Below are 15,775 nucleotides of genomic sequence, written 5' to 3'. Positions count from 1 at the left end.
TTTAATTTTTTTTTATCAATTACAATGTTAGTTAATAAATTTTCTTTTTATTTTTACTTGATATAAATGAGATATAATTAAAAAAAATCTTATAATATAATTTTTATTCAAACTCTAAAACATTGTTCTGCTGAATATCGCAAAATGCTTCCATTACCTTCCATTTCCAACATTACTGATGTTTAACTCAAATATCATCAAACATAACATCATAACCAGCTCGATCAAACTATTCTTTTTTTTTTCATTTATTACTAATCTGTATACTTTTTTCTTTTTTTCCCTGCAATGGCCGTTAATTAAATAACGTTGATGAATATGTATCTTTGAGTGGGAATAACAAGATATATTATTAATTCATATCTTAATTCTTCATTTTTTTTGGGGGATTTTCTGAGTAAGTATTAGGTAAGTTTAAATATAAACCAAATTAATCTCTCCCCAACTTTTTCTTCCCTTAAAATAATAAAATCTATGGCAGCGGTGCCCCGTACATATTATGTTTCTTGGATGTTTAGCAAATGGATATAGGTTTAATTTTAACGGTTGAGAACAATAATTAATTGACAAATATTCACTCATCAACAATAAAATTATATATGAATCAATACCCAGCTAAAAAAATGTTCCCCATTACCACAAATTTTATCGTTTAGTGAGCATGAACTGTAGTAATTTAGTGAGCGTTTTGGGTCGGTAAGGATTGGAGTTGTTGAGCCGTATGCGAGCGGTGGTGAGATGGATGATGGGACGAAGGTGTTTGATGAAATGTCTCGCAGAGACGTGATTGCTTGGAATTTGGTGATTCAAGGGTTTTGTAAACATGGGATGTTGAATAAGATGAGGCGGCTGTTGTTGCGGTGTTGCCTATCTGTGGTCGTTTGGGAGCTGTCTATATTGGGCAATGGATTCACTCCAATGCTGAATCAAATGGGCTTTATGGAAAGGTTGTGTCTGTGGGGAAGATTGGTGGAGTATTTTAATCAATTCGGAATTAAGGTAATACCCAGAAAAAAATGCCGTTTCTCGGAATGCTATCTACAAAAATAATTTGCAGGAAAAAAAAATCAAAATTACAAAAAAAAGGTTCTAAATTATCCCAAATCCGAACATGATCCAAATCCATTCTAATTTCGGATTTTATCAACAATTGATTCAATTCGTTTATAATTTGAACTCAATTCGATTGAACTCGAACAAAATTTTTTATTCATTTTAGATTACATTTGGATTGAATAGGATTGAATTAAAAGTCCAAGTAACTTTTTTCCTAACCCGATTAATCTAAAATCTGATCATATTGATCCAAACCCAAATTCGCTCACACTAATAATTATAAGATGATATTAAGTGTTAAATTTTATTTTGTGCCAATATTTATAGAACAATCATCAGATAACCCTCTTATATTTTGTACATTCTATACCTAAATAGTTACATAAAATAATTTCAAGGGTTAAAAGAGAAGAATATTGATTTATTATTTATCTTTTAATTTTTTTCCCTCTTCTTTGGAATGCACAACAATGTTGTGTTTGCACAAGATTATGCTGCTGAAGAAAATGAAAAAGAAATAGTTCTTTTCTTTCTAGGAAGTTATCAAAATTTTTTATTTACATTTTATTTTGGATATATATGCTATGTTTACGTACTGAAATCGAAGTAAGGGTTGTGGATTCCTTCAACTCTAGTGTAGAGTCCAACTCCTATGGGGGGAAGTAAGAGTGAGAATCAACTCCCACCTCTTCCTCTTTTACCCTTAATTATATTTAATAAAATAAAATAAAAAATATCATATTTATTTAAAAATATTATTATATTAAATAAAATAATAATATTAAACTTATTTTAATATAAATTTTATTATATTCATAAGGATCAATGATATTACTATAAACTATTTTTATTTAAAAAAATATTATTATTATATTTATTTAAAAATAACAGTACTATATTTATTTATTAATAATTAATAATAATAAATAGTATATTCTAGGGAAATGTTAATTTTTTACTATATTATTAATAATAATGGTTCAATTGTATTGCTCTTATCAATAATTTTTAATTTACATAATTAAAATTAGTAAAAATTGTGATTTACATAATTAAGAATATTAATAATTATTATTAATTTACAAGTATAATAAAATAAATATTTATTTTCCAAATATCTTTTTTTATTAATTTTGTAATTAAAAACTACAATATTTGATATTAGGGTAAAATTATAATTTGAAACCATTTAATGTCAATCCAAGATAAAGTAAATGCATAAATTAGATTATGATTCCGATTTGATACTCTCATTCCAATATAAATAAATAATTTACTCATACTCGCCCTCTACACTTTCAATCTCAAAATTTTCACTTCTCAAAATTTCCACTATAATTTAAAATGTAAAAATACTATCATAGTTTCTGTTAGATTGTGCGTGCCTTCAATTTGGTGTTGGTCATTATATTGCTTATATGTTTTATTTATAACTTTACCCTTGATGCTTATCATCATCGGTCTTTATCATATTCATTTTATAGTTTTCTTAAAGTGTGTGTTTTTAATCTTTTTAACTTGTCCATTACTTCATTGATTAAAGTAAGGGATTAGCGGTGAACCGGCGACAAAACATGCGCCCATACTACAAACGAACGCTTTCTAAAAGAAAACAATGCACGATACACATTGCAACTGACTTTGACTTGAATATTCCAGTGCTTTTAGAGGTCAAAAAGAACCCTTTCGTATTGCTTTATCTTTATGAGAAGCACTTACCTTGATTTTTACCCTATAGAGGATTCATACAAGGTGTTACTAGGCAAGTTCACAAATAAATCAAGAAAAATTAAATTGAAAAGTGCCCGATCCCCTCTTCTCTATATATACAAGATCTCCTCGTCTAATATTTCTAAGCAAACGATCAACCAAACAAAAAAAGAAAACATGGAAGTCTTCTTCCTTTGTAGCCTCAGCCCACTCCTCTTGATCACCTTCTTCATTATTATTTGTGTCTCTTTAGCCACAATCTTCAACAGAAACAATAAACTATACAAATCCAATAATAGCAATAACAATCTCCCTCCGGGAAAGATGGGTTTGCCCTACATAGGGGAGAGCCTCGAATTTCTAAACAGTGGCAGGAAAGGTTTCCCCGAAAAGTTCATATACGATAGAATGGCCAAATACTCTTCTCAAGTGTTCAAGACGGCAATCCTAGGTGAACCCACTGTTGTTGTTTGTGGCGCAATAGCCAACAAGTTCTTGTTCTCCAATGAAAACAAGCTTGTCCAAGCATGGTGGCCAGACTCAGTAAACAAGATTTTCCCATCATCAACGCAAACATCTTCAAAAGAAGAAGCCAAGAAGATGAGAAAGTTGCTTCCGAACTTCCTCAAGCCGGAGGCCTTGATGAGATACGTCGGCATGATGGATTCCATCGCACAAAAACACTTTGAGTCTGGCTGGGAAGGCAAACAACAAGTAACAGTCTTTGCCCTAGCCAAGAGATTCACCTTTTCGGTTGCTTGTAAAGTGTTTTTAAGCATAGAGGATTCGCAGCATGTTGCCAAGTTGGCTGTTCCTTTCGATGCTTTAGCTTCCGGAATCATATCTGTTCCAATAGATTTGCCTGGGACACCATTCAACCGAGCCATCAAGGCCTCAAAATTCATCAGAAAAGAGTTGATAGCTATCATCAAACAAAGAAAGACGGAACTTGCTGCCGCCGCTGCATCATCAACTACACCTGCTCATCATCATCATCAAGATATATTGTCACATATGCTGCTAGCAACCGATGAAAATGGACAGCACATGAGCGAGCTTGACGTAGCCGATAAGATACTTGGTTTGTTGATCGGTGGCCATGACACTGCCAGTGCTGCCATTACTTTCATTGTCAAGTACCTCGCCGAGCTTCCTCACATCTACAAGCAAGTCTTAAATGGTAACTTTTTATCTCTTTCTTGATCATCTTTATCTTTCCATTTTTAAATAAATAAATGAAAATAGTGCAACAATCTCGACCGGCAAAATCGATTTTAATTTTAAACAAAAAAATTAGTTAATATTGGCATTTAAGTTCATGGCGCACCAGGTAGTTTAATTTGCCTTTTTTTTATAAAAAAAAAAAAAAATTATGAATGAAGGAATGAGTACGTAGTTTATATCACTACTCTTATTTTATGGTTATTGTTTCTTCGAATCTCTTCCTTTTACGTCGAACAGGTGATCTTTAATTTGGGCACGTACAACACGTAATCATCATATTTTTAATTTCAAAATACTTGCAAATTTCCTTTGATCAGTTTCTTTTCTAGGACTTGTTTAATTAATTAATTGATAACGTCCCTTTCTTCATTCATTTTGAGGAAACCGAAAATTGATATTTTTTATCGGCAAGTTTTCCTCTCATAATATATTTGTGATATATATAGCTCTCATTAATTATTTCCAAGACGGAAATAAGAACCTTTTGTGTGTGGTAGGTGTGTCGTGTGTGTTGGTTCTTCACACTAGAAGTTCCAATTAGAAAGAATGAATATGAGTAAACAAAAATGAACTCATGAACATATGGCTTAACAGTTTTTTTCAGATTTTAATAAAGTCCAGTATATGAGCTCTCTCTCTCTCTCTCTCTCTCTCTCTCTCTCTCTCTCTCTCTCTCTATATATATATATATATGTCTTGGTAAATTTTTTAATTAATAATGTGAAATGAATGAATTATTAACTAATAAATAAAAATATGAATGAAAATGAAACAGAGCAAATGGAGATAGCGAAGAGGAAAGGGGAAGGAGAGAAGTTATTGAATTGGGAAGACATTCAGAAAATGAAATATTCATGGAACGTAGCATGTGAAGTGATGAGACTTGCTCCTCCACTTCAGGGTTCTTTCAGAGAAGCTCTTAATGATTTCGTGTTTTCTGGTTTCACAATCCCCAAAGGGTGGAAGGTCAGTTACTTAATTTTATACGTATGCATGTAATCAGCTTGTACGTAACATAACAAATATATATATGTAATTTTGCATGTACGCAGTTGTACTGGAGTGTGAATTCAACACATAGGAACCCGGAATGTTTCGTGGAACCAGAGAAATTTGATCCGACAAGATTCCAAGGGAGGGGACCCGCACCATACACTTACGTTCCATTCGGAGGAGGGCCAAGAATGTGCCCTGGCAAAGAGTATGCTCGCCTCGAGATACTTGTCTTCATCCATAATATTGTCCGGAGATTCAGCTGGCTCCAAATTTTACCTCACGAGAAAATCATTGTGGATCCACTCCCTATGCCCGCTCATGGCCTCCCCGTTCGCCTCTTTCCTCGTTGATTCTATCCTATCTAACCCTATATATGCTTCAAAACTTTGCCTTAATTTCCTCAACCGTATTCATTACAATTTGCTAGCTACTAGGCTACTTCCTTAGAAAATGAACTTGTTGTGTTCTTTTAATTATCTTGTTATACATGAGTTCAATTCAAATACGATTAATTATTAAATCACCAAAAGTAAACAATATTTTATTTTAGCAGATTGAGTCGAGTGCAAGTTTTATCAATAACTTGAGCAAGTTTATTCACTAAAACACGAATTCATAATTTCACGTGGCTTAGCGTTAGTCCAATAAATTTACAAAGTGGATGAAGTTTAAAAGTTTTAAAATAACTGCCCAAATGTCCAATTGTATTTAATTGTGAACATTGATGACCCATATATGTGTGTGTGTGTAAAATTTCGTGCGTTGAAGCGATTAGGCAATAAAAAGGTCAGGATTCAATGATGCCGTTGAAGTAATAAGGGCACCGGTTTTGTTATCGTGTTGTTACCAGCGTAAACCCTCTGATACTTTTAAAATAACAACTAACTTGAGAAAGAGAGAGCTTTCGGTTTCTGTTTCAAGTGTCTTTAAAGAATGCTTTGCCTTAAGAATAAGGAGATCCTTCTAAATTCATATCGTGTTAGAATACTTTGAAGAGTTGGGTACGTATGCAAAATATTCATAGTTAAGATCAGAGAGTAGCATCTAAATTGTAGTCATATTAGGTTCTCTTAACTCGACAAAAGTGATTGGCAAAATAGGGTACAACTATATATATATATATATATATGTAAGTAATTTATCCGATTTTGTTGGATTCGTCTTTCTCTATTCTCCGTATGGTCACGTTTCAAGTGACAAGAGTACGAGACCAACCATGAATGTTAGTTTTAGACTAAGAAAACTGGCACAAAAATTGACCAAACTACTTTTCCTTTTTTTATTTTTTTAATCATATGACAATTTAGGATATAACTAAAAAAATCCTCCAAAAAGCATCAACAAATTCGGACATGTTTTTATATGACTATGATCACGTACGTACGTACTTTTCAATTATTAATATATTTTGAACATATTTTACGATATTCAATTATATATTATGGGCCCGTTTGGGATTGATTGCTTTTAGGAGGGCTAAAAGTAATTTTTAAAATCTAAAAATTAATTTTAGTATTTGGTGAAAAAAAAATCAAAATCACTTATGTCTGATTTTGAAAAGCAGAAGGAATAACTTTTAAATTTTGATTTTGAGAATCAATTTTATCATTTAATACAATTCTATAAATATCCTTTAAATTACTACTTAAACCCAAAATTATCCTTATTCAAATTGGAAACAAAATAAATATTTTAATAATTTTTAAGTATACATATTAAGTATACTTCTCATAATAATTATTACATCGTATGTATATAATGATTCATCAAATTAAACAAGTAATTTATTTTTTCTGAATAAATAATAAAAAAAGAAGGAAGCAAATGAAAGAAACCAAAATAAAAAAAAAAAGATAAAATTCCCCTCATATGTGTCCTCCAACCGTGGTTTGGTCGACGGATACATGCACGGTTGCCGACACTACGACGTCGGTTTGGACAGTCACGCGATTCCGGGACACACTTCTTAATATATGCCTGGGAAAGGAGGAAGCAGAACCCGCATGCAAAGCGTAGTGTACGTGTGGAATGAGATTAGGGAACAACAAGACCTTAGAAAAATCAAGGGTCCAAGTAGTGCCATTCTTCCAAAGGGACCCTCTCGCAACCGTTGACCTGAGCACCATCCCCCGCACGTTATTTCGGTCAATCACCACTTGATCGACGGTCTTAAAAGGGGCATTGGATTGGTCCAACTGGACGATGGGGACCCCAGTGTAGTCACCCGCAAACATGTTGTCAACAATATTGACGCCACTGGCGACACCCTTGACAGACTTTAACAAAATGAAGGCATTGCCCAAGAAAAATGAGCCGGTGACGTGTAATTGCACGGGGTCCTCGGCGACAATTCCGGTGAAATCCAAGTAACAATTCACAACTCGGGTTTGGGTCAAGCCTGGTGCCCGGATGTAAATGCCGGTACCTCCCAAGGCAGTAGCCTTATTATAACAGTGTATTCCCGTCAGCATATTGGCCTGCCCCTGTACCATTACTCCAATTGATGCTGAAAATATAACAACATCAGTGACCGCGTTGTCGTTTCCCGTGATGTTTATTCCGATGCCGGAGAAATCCTTTTCCCGATCATCCCCGCCGATGTTGATGTGCTGGCCGATGAAGGAATTTCTTATGTACGTTTCGTGGCCATCTTGGATGGAAATGCCAGTGGTAGTGAAATGCGAAATGTAACAATTGTCCACTGTGGTTCTTATTGAATTTATAATGGCAATGCCGCCACCCCTAAAATTGGAGTCCAACATAAGCTCCTTCAAAGTAATGTATTCGTATAATGGCGATGATGATGACGATCTTAACTCTATGAGATGTCCGTTGCCCGAAAAATCATCCGATGCTCGGAGAGACCCACCGTGTATCTATGTATACATATATACATACACATACAAATTAATTAAATTAGTTAGGAATATATAATCTATATGTGCTTGTGTGTGGGAGCCGGGTGTTCGTACGTACCATGATGTTACCGCCGCTAATATCCGATAGGCGTAACGGACGGCTGATCATGTAGGTGCCTCCGTCAAGGTGAACCTCGGAGCCTCCGAGGTTAGGAACGCCCTCATTCAGGTGACCGTCAACAGGAGATGTAAAAGCATCAACGATAGCTTGTTCAAGTGCGTCCGTGCTGTCCGATCTTCCCGTGGGATCAGCTCCATAATCAGTAACGTGATGGATGCGAGAGCGTCTTCCCGTCAACGCCGCCTGCTGCCTCTGCCTCGTTATACACACATACGCATGGAAAGGGTATTGAAACACTAATTAATTAAGTTAATTGTCAAAACTTACAAGGGCATTGATAGGGGGCACGCCATTGCTGCGGAGAAAATGTGAAGCTTTGATACTTAGATCACGGTTACCGGTACCATCAGGATATGGATATGAGCTCTCAGCATATTGAATGATCACTAGAATTACATGCAAAAACCCCAACAACAGCGCATTTCTGCCCACCATCGCTAGCTGGGCTACCAAATTAATTGTTTTGATCGACAGCTAGCTCGGTAGATCGATCGCCCAAGACAATTTTATTTATTTATTAATTTATTAATTTTCAATTACTTTAGGTCATCGATCGCATGAGAATTGAGGTATGAGAGCGGGCGAAGTAGTAACGGAGAATATTAATAGTTTCGTAACAATCATCATGATAGCTTTGAATTTCTTGGCCGTAGTTAGGAAATTTTGAAATAGACGCACAACAATCAGCGAAAGTAGGAATTAAAAGTGAATTCGAAACCGTTACGTTTCCAATTAAGGAATTTTTTTCCTTAAAAGTAAAATTTATTGTGAGAGAGAGTGATTGAAAAAGAACAGCAGGTTTGGCAGTTCGATATTTGAAGCAACGTACTCGTGGGGCGGCCGGCACCTTAAAGTCCGAATATGGCTGCTATATATTATGCTGTAGTTCCTTGACTTTACGTACCATAATGTAATTGTAAAAATCCTTGCTTTTGCATCAACTGCATCGCATGAACCATTAAATATTAATTAATTTTCGTCATGAAACACGCACAAGTCACAACTATGATCTCATATTGACTGCTTGACTTGGACTTGCTTTGACCGTGATGAGTGTATTAGCTTATACGTGGTACTTGCTTGTCTATTACGTAAGTTGTACTTCCCCGCGAAGATGAACCAACTCCTTTTAAAACTTTAATTTCTTTTTTTTTTGTTGGGGGGGGGGGGGGGGGGGTGAAAAATGAACTCATTTTAATTAGTTTTGTAAAGAAATTTATTATATGTGCAATGAGTTTCTTCTGTGAAGTGGGTGATTAATTATACTAATGGCTAATTAATGGCTGGAAAGTTGAGAATTGAACCACATTTTTTCCAAGAGAAAATAAAGAAAAAAAATGCCTTTCATATATATTTCATTCTCTACCGGTAATTGATATGCTAATGCTGATGACCCAATAGTCAAGATATATATTATATTCCACGGGAACGCATCCACATGCATGTAAGTTGAAGGCATTATGCTTGACCTCGCCTTCTTGTTATCTCATATTTTACCATACAAGTCACATTCCCATATTATTAGAGCCTAATCACATTCTCTGTATCTAATCTCATCACCAAAACCGAATCTTACTCAATTTGAAAAATATATATATATATATTAAGGGTCAATATATCTAATTATTCCCATTAATTAAGTACTAATCAAGTAATACTGGCAAGTTTGAGAATAATTGATGACAACAGTCATAATCTGTAAGTAACCATATTGGTGGAGAGTGAATAAATATGAATAGAAAGTATCGGCAGTGATGGCACAAACATTAACTAATAAGGAAACATCATCTTAGACATTAGACACGATTGCGTTCAATATTTTTATATATTTTTAGAAGCTGTGAAGATCAGAGCCAGGCAATAACAATAAGACTTGTTCTGTCACACACTCATGTATTCTATTTATGTTTACCGCATAGAGATATCCTTCTACTAAAACTGCCTCCCACTTACCAAATTTTGTTTACATTCCCTGCAAGTAAAAGATTAGTCCTATCAGCATCTCCTTCAAATTCAAATCATTGCCACTCTGTTGCAATCTTTTGTAATACAAGGAAATATCATTAAGGGGAGGTTTGGGGCTGTCCTAAATAAGACAACACAGATAAATTTTTCACATAATAAATACCAAACAAGCATCAACAAACCCTGCATAACAACCACAATTAGAGATTATAACAACGGCTATTGTACAACAACTCATAGTCATAGTATTAGAAATATGGACTATCATTTTCAATTTCAGCGCGAGCACTGCTGCTGCAGCCCAACCAAAAAAATATTCTGCCGTTCTTGTTTTCGGTGATTCAACAGCTGACACCGGTAACAACAACTTTGTCAATACACTTTTTACAGCCAACCATCTCCCATATGGTCAAGATTTACCAGGTCATGCTCCTACAGGGAGGTTTTCTAATGGAAAACTCATGCCCGACTTCATTGCCGGTTTTCTGGGAATCAAAGACACCATCCCCCCCTATCTGGATCCTAATCTCTCAAATGAAGATCTCCTCACCGGAGTTTGTTTTGCATCCGCTGGATCTGGATACGATGAACTAACAACTGCAGCAAGCGGTGTCATTCCAGTATCCAAACAACTAGAGTACTTCAAAGAATATATTGGGAAAATTAATGGACTAATTGGTGCAGATGCCGCTAAGAAGCTACTCAGTGAGGCTGTGGTCATTATAAGTGCAGGAACAATGACATGACTTTTAATTACTATGACATACCCACCAGGAGGGCCCAGTTCAATATAAGTGAATACCAAGATTTTCTGCAGACAAAGCTCCACGACTATATTAAGGTAGGCATAAATCTGTCTGCTTGGTATCATGTCCAACAAATGGTTTATTTGGTTTCTAAATTTTGACTAGTTGATTTCACCTAAAAATGATCTGTTTTTGAAATGACAGCAACTGTACGATCTGGGATGCCGCCAGATGATTGTTGCTGGTCTCCCGCCAATTGGCTGTCTACCAATTCAGATAACAGCCCGATTCAAAAATCCGCTTGATCGTAAGTGCTTGGATGAGCAGAACACAGATTCTCAATCTTACAATCAAAAGCTCATAAAGCTGTTGAATCAGTTACAGGCATCACTTCCCGGAACCAGACTTAATTATGCAGATGTCTATGAGCCCGTAATAGAAATGGTCAATAATGCACAAAAATACGGTAAGCTAAACCACCTAGATCGAGACGTTTCTTGGTTTCTTGGTTTCTATAAAATATCTTCATGCACTACTTGCATCACATGATAACAAACAGATTTACAATCAAGTCCTAGGAACCTCTTATATGCAGTCTCTCTTGTGTCCAAGCATGGATGTCTACATAGTATGAATCTGAAGCATTGTAATCTCCCTTGATGTCTACATTTTGTGTGTCTTAAGGTAGTGCAATTTACACTAACACGTCCAGCAACAGGTTTTACAGTAGTAAACAGAGGGTGCTGCGGGACCGGTTTTGTAGAAGTATCAATTTTATGTAATCCAACTACTCCAAAATGTGCATCAGATTCTCAGTTTCTATTTTGGGATTGCATCCATCCAAGTGAAGCAGCCTACCAGATTGCAGCCAAGTCCGTAGAAAGCAAGATCTCTCCCTAGACTTTGCTTCTAAATCGTTTGGTCAAAATGATAAAATCGCCAGATCTTCCAGCTAGTATAGGATCCTAAGAAATTGAAGCTTAATAGTTCTATCTTCAACTACGAAGTAATAAGAAACAGGCTGAATAAGAATTAATTTTAGAGCAATCGAACCCTTCCAAATATACCCACATTTTTTAAAATGCAGTTTCGGAGTTTTACAATATTGTAAACTGATTTTTCAACAACTTTCTACAATGTTGTAGAATCCCAAATCTGTATTTTAAAAAATGAGGACGCTTGCGCTTGAGAATGATTGATAATTTTACAATAAGGGATCCCTTCATAAAGGGTAAGGACCAAACTAGAAGACAAGAAAAATATACATTCATACATACATACAATACACACACACACACACACACACACACACACACACATACGCACACACATATAGATATATATATTCCATATACCATATGACAAAATACATTGCATTGAAGTGTGTAAAACTACTCCGTGTGTGTGAGTATTTCCATAGTACTTCTGTCTAAATCAAATGCAACAATAAATCTTTACTAGGGTTACAAAAAAATTCTGGGAGAGAATGAATGACCAATGATAGCAGAATATCTAATAATTCTATGATTGTGACCAAGGGTCAAGAGAGTTCCGATATCCATAAACCAAGTATAACAAAGAAACACAATCCACCATGGAAGATTGGAAGGTTAAATTATTATAGTATAGTACTCTTTCAAAATGATGCAAAACTATTTGTCCTATAAATTACAAGAGTGTCTTATGTCCCTCTTCACGTACAAATAGAGGTTATAACAACAGCACTGAACAGATACAAACTCCTACTACATGGCCTCAAACTATTAGACTATAATCATACATCACAAGGGAAGAGAAAAAAAAAATACAAATAAGGAGATACTTAGCCAACTTACGCTAGCTACAGTCTACATACATGGAGGATCTTACCTTTCACTTCTTGCCACCAGCCGAAGCACCAGTTCCCTGAAACAGCTCATCAATCTGAGCCTCAACATCCTCGACAGTGTACTTAATAAGTCTTTCTGGGTGCTTGCAGATATCGGGAGAATTTTGGAATTTCACAATGAAGTTTCCATAAGCTGGCAGCAGAAGTTTGGTAATAGCTATCTTTAATTCCTCTCTGAGTTGCTCATCAAAAACAACCCATGAAGACTGAGTTTTACATGTCTCATCAAAATATGAATAAAACAACTTGAGCTTCTCCTTCAAAGACCTTGCACCAGCAGCCCCACTGGGAGCAGAAGGGCTATTGTCAATCTTCAAAACCCCCAAAACCTTATTCCATGAACTCCTCTGATAATTAGAATGATATTGCCGAACTTTTGCATTGTGTTTCCTAATCCAATCATCACCCAAAAGCGAACCCAATTCATTATCATTCACTTTTTGAACAATGTACCTCCCATTATTCATCATAAAAACAGAGCACAAAGCAGGGTCCCTATAAATCTTAGACTTAACTTCCAAATTACTCTCCAATAACTCCATAATCCAAGCCATTTGAACAGATAATGAAGAAGATGAATCCTTCTCAAAAACTTGCTCAAGTGTCTGCGTAGACCGGCAGGCAGCACGCAAATAATTCATCACATAACGAGTAATGGGATGAAGGCCACCTCCAGGAACAGCAGCTTTAGCAGGATCCCGCCTTATCAGATTCTCTAACTCCATAAATATCCCTCTTATGGCCTCTCCCAGCCTTTTCCATATGGTCACGGCTTCATTTCTAAGCAACAAACAATACTGATCAGAAAACACAGCCTCGAATTCAGGCATCAAATCTCTCAACGTCTCAAAAACGTCAAGAACCTTGAACAATCTCTCAGGTGAGCGGCTCCCAATGGCGATTGCATCAGCAAAATTGAGTAACTGAATGGTGGAGCCGCGACAGACTTCCATAAAAGACAAGTCGGCGGCAGATGAAAACCCAAAGAAAACCCGATCACACAAGCGTCTCTCACTGGGGAACAAGATTCTCAAAGCAACATTGGTTGCCTTAACCCAACGGTCAATCTGTTCTTCAACTTCTTGCCAAGGCATTTTCTGAACTTCCTCAATGCTTAGCTTTTGTAAGCCGAGTCTAGACATGCTTTCTTCCAGGAACTCTCTTCGACAGCTACTGTACACGTGGGAGCATTCTTTTCCAAATCCAGCACTCACCATTCGTTTCGCCATTTCGTTCAAATCGTTAACGGTAACGGAAGGAAGGGCGTCGATTATGATGTCGTAATCGTTGACCGGCTGGGCCACGGGGATCTGGTTGGAGTCGGAATTGTCGGAGTCATCTTCATCTCCGTCGTCGTCGTCGTCAAAGGACAAGTTAGCAGTGGTAGAGTCACAGAGTTCAAAGGAGTCGCCGCCGCGTTCCATCAGGGATCTGAACTCGTCTTCGAGTCGGAACATGGACTGCTGAAGCAAGTCGTCGGCGCGTGCTAAACAGGCGTTGATGGACTTATCTCCAGCCATGGGACTCCAGTCTTTGATGGTTGAGATTAACTCGTCGACGGAGTCGAGGAAGGCGGAAGAGTCAGCGGAGTCGGCCCAGATCGGATTGTCGGAGGCCACGTATTGGGAGATCTGACGGTGGAGAGACTTGAGGCAGTGTTCGAGCGGGGCGCAGGGTCGAGGGTCGTCGTCGGTCATTTTCTCGCGAGAAAAACGCCCGTCGAAGTTTGAGAAAATTTGGAGAATATCGTCGGCCATTGTATCGTCATTGTGGCCCAGCGTTCTCGCTATGTGGCGCGCCACCGCAAGCAGCTTCTCTTCGCCGTTCTCGGCCATTTTTTGTTTAATTAAATTATTAAATTAGCAATTAGCGAAAAACCTAAAAAGAGTGATTGCTAGCTTTGCTTAGCTTCGAGATCGTTGCTGTTATTATTATTATTATTATTATTACTACTGCTAATATCGTAAGGGCTTTGATTTTTAAATTGAAACCAAAAGTCCGAAAGTGGAAGGCAGAAGGAAGACCGAAGGGGGGGGGGGGGGCCAAGGCCAAAGCAAAAGCAAAGGCAAACGCAAACAAAGAGTTGAAAGTGATGTGACGAACAGGTCCCCTTGGTGTCAGGAAAACGCGGTTTGGTGGTTGAATATCCAATTAGACTAGAGTGTGAAATGGCGTTGAATATTCAATTCAAAAGTATTACAAATTCTAAATTTTTTAAATTTTTAATTAATTTATAAAATAAAATTATTTATTTATTTATTTAAATGATATAATAAATTGTTAACTACTTCATAAATAACATATTATTTTTTAAAATAAAATAAAAATTTAGTACTCATCCAATTAAACCGATACAATTTTTCCTGATTGTATTAAATAATAAAATAAAATTTTAATATTATTAATTTGATATGTAGATTTATGTGGTAGAATTTAATAAAAATTAATCTAATCAATTATTTTTTTGTTTTAAAAAAATTACATATCATTTTTATATTTCACTTATTAAAAATTATTTAATTTTTTTAATTTTATATAATTAAAATGAAAAAAAAATACAACGACGTGCAGATAAGTAAAAAGAGAACTAGCGAAGAAGACAAAAGTAATTCAATTCTGATGCTGCGACCTTAAGAATCAATTAAAGAGTTCGATGGCGGGTAGACTTTTCTATGGAAGCTGGCCCACACCAAACAATGAATACTATTGGCTACTAATGGATAAGGCTGACCGTGGACCAGCTTAGTTTTTAGTTTATTCAGGATTTGTCCGTCCCACTATCAGCCACAAAATTTTTCGTCCCCCCCCCCCCCCCCCTTCCTTTCTTTTTTAATAATGTGTGTACTACTGTTGTTATTCAGTAGTTTTAGCCTTGGGTCGCCCCCGAAACTGAAGAACTACTACCATTCCAAGTTTTGGAAGAATATATATTCGCAAATCAATTGAAAAACTATTTCTATTCTAAGAAAAATAAACAGATGGAGATAACAAAACTACCATTAATTCATTTCATGCTATGAGTGTGAGCGAGATTGAACACAATTGGGAAGTCTTTGTATACATACATACCCCTTTACCCTTTTGAAAAAAGAAAAAGGTACAATACATACACTAGTGGTACCGCTTTTGCTTGTGTTTGCTGCCTGCTTAT

The 15,775-nt window shown here is 36.1% G+C and overlaps 4 protein-coding genes across 5 annotated transcripts; 2 read left to right on the top strand and 2 right to left on the bottom strand.

Annotated features, from left to right (window-relative positions):
- The first annotated feature begins 2,718 nt into the window (after positions 1 to 2,718).
- LOC18034917 (beta-amyrin 28-oxidase) lies at positions 2,719 to 5,470 on the top strand. Its single transcript, XM_006425114.2, has 3 exons — positions 2,719 to 3,946; positions 4,766 to 4,956; positions 5,043 to 5,470. Exons 1-3 carry the CDS (start codon positions 2,761 to 2,763, stop codon positions 5,334 to 5,336), a joined length of 1,671 nt encoding a protein of 556 aa, XP_006425177.2. The 5' UTR covers positions 2,719 to 2,760; the 3' UTR covers positions 5,337 to 5,470.
- Positions 5,471 to 6,851: 1,381 nt separating this feature from the next.
- On the bottom strand, positions 6,852 to 8,536 carry LOC18035005 (polygalacturonase QRT3). Of its 2 annotated transcripts, none has more exons than XM_024178841.1 (3): positions 8,293 to 8,536; positions 7,963 to 8,211; positions 6,852 to 7,862 (listed from the first exon to the last, which is right to left on the bottom strand). In XM_024178841.1, the coding sequence occupies exons 1-3, from the start codon at positions 8,458 to 8,460 to the stop codon at positions 6,852 to 6,854; spliced, it is 1,428 nt and encodes a 475-aa protein (XP_024034609.1). In that variant the 5' UTR covers positions 8,461 to 8,536. The 2 variants fall into 2 exon arrangements, with proteins under 2 accessions (XP_024034609.1, XP_006425176.1); XM_006425113.2 differs by having other exon boundaries at positions 7,963 to 8,208.
- A 1,645-nt stretch (positions 8,537 to 10,181) lies between these two features.
- LOC18033876 (GDSL esterase/lipase At2g30310) lies at positions 10,182 to 11,831 on the top strand (the record flags this gene model as incomplete). The annotated part of the gene is given in 4 exon segments (XM_024179945.1): positions 10,182 to 10,722; positions 10,725 to 10,891; positions 10,941 to 11,202; positions 11,395 to 11,831. Coding segments are annotated over 4 exon segments (1,212 nt in total), but the record flags the coding sequence as incomplete, so codon positions are not given.
- Positions 11,832 to 12,308: 477 nt separating this feature from the next.
- On the bottom strand, positions 12,309 to 14,637 carry LOC18034694 (exocyst complex component EXO70B1). Its single transcript, XM_006425111.2, has one exon. The coding sequence runs from the start codon at positions 14,457 to 14,459 to the stop codon at positions 12,609 to 12,611; it is 1,851 nt and encodes a 616-aa protein (XP_006425174.1). The 5' UTR covers positions 14,460 to 14,637; the 3' UTR covers positions 12,309 to 12,608.
- Positions 14,638 to 15,775: the final 1,138 nt, after the last annotated feature.

The sequence above is a fragment of the Citrus clementina genome, unplaced genomic scaffold (genome assembly GCF_000493195.1).
Source record: "Citrus clementina cultivar Clemenules unplaced genomic scaffold, Citrus_clementina_v1.0 scaffold_8, whole genome shotgun sequence".
Taxonomy (NCBI): domain Eukaryota; kingdom Viridiplantae; phylum Streptophyta; class Magnoliopsida; order Sapindales; family Rutaceae; genus Citrus; species Citrus x clementina.
The sequence above is the reverse complement of the archived record's forward strand: the minus strand, read 5'-3'. Positions and strand labels throughout refer to the sequence as shown.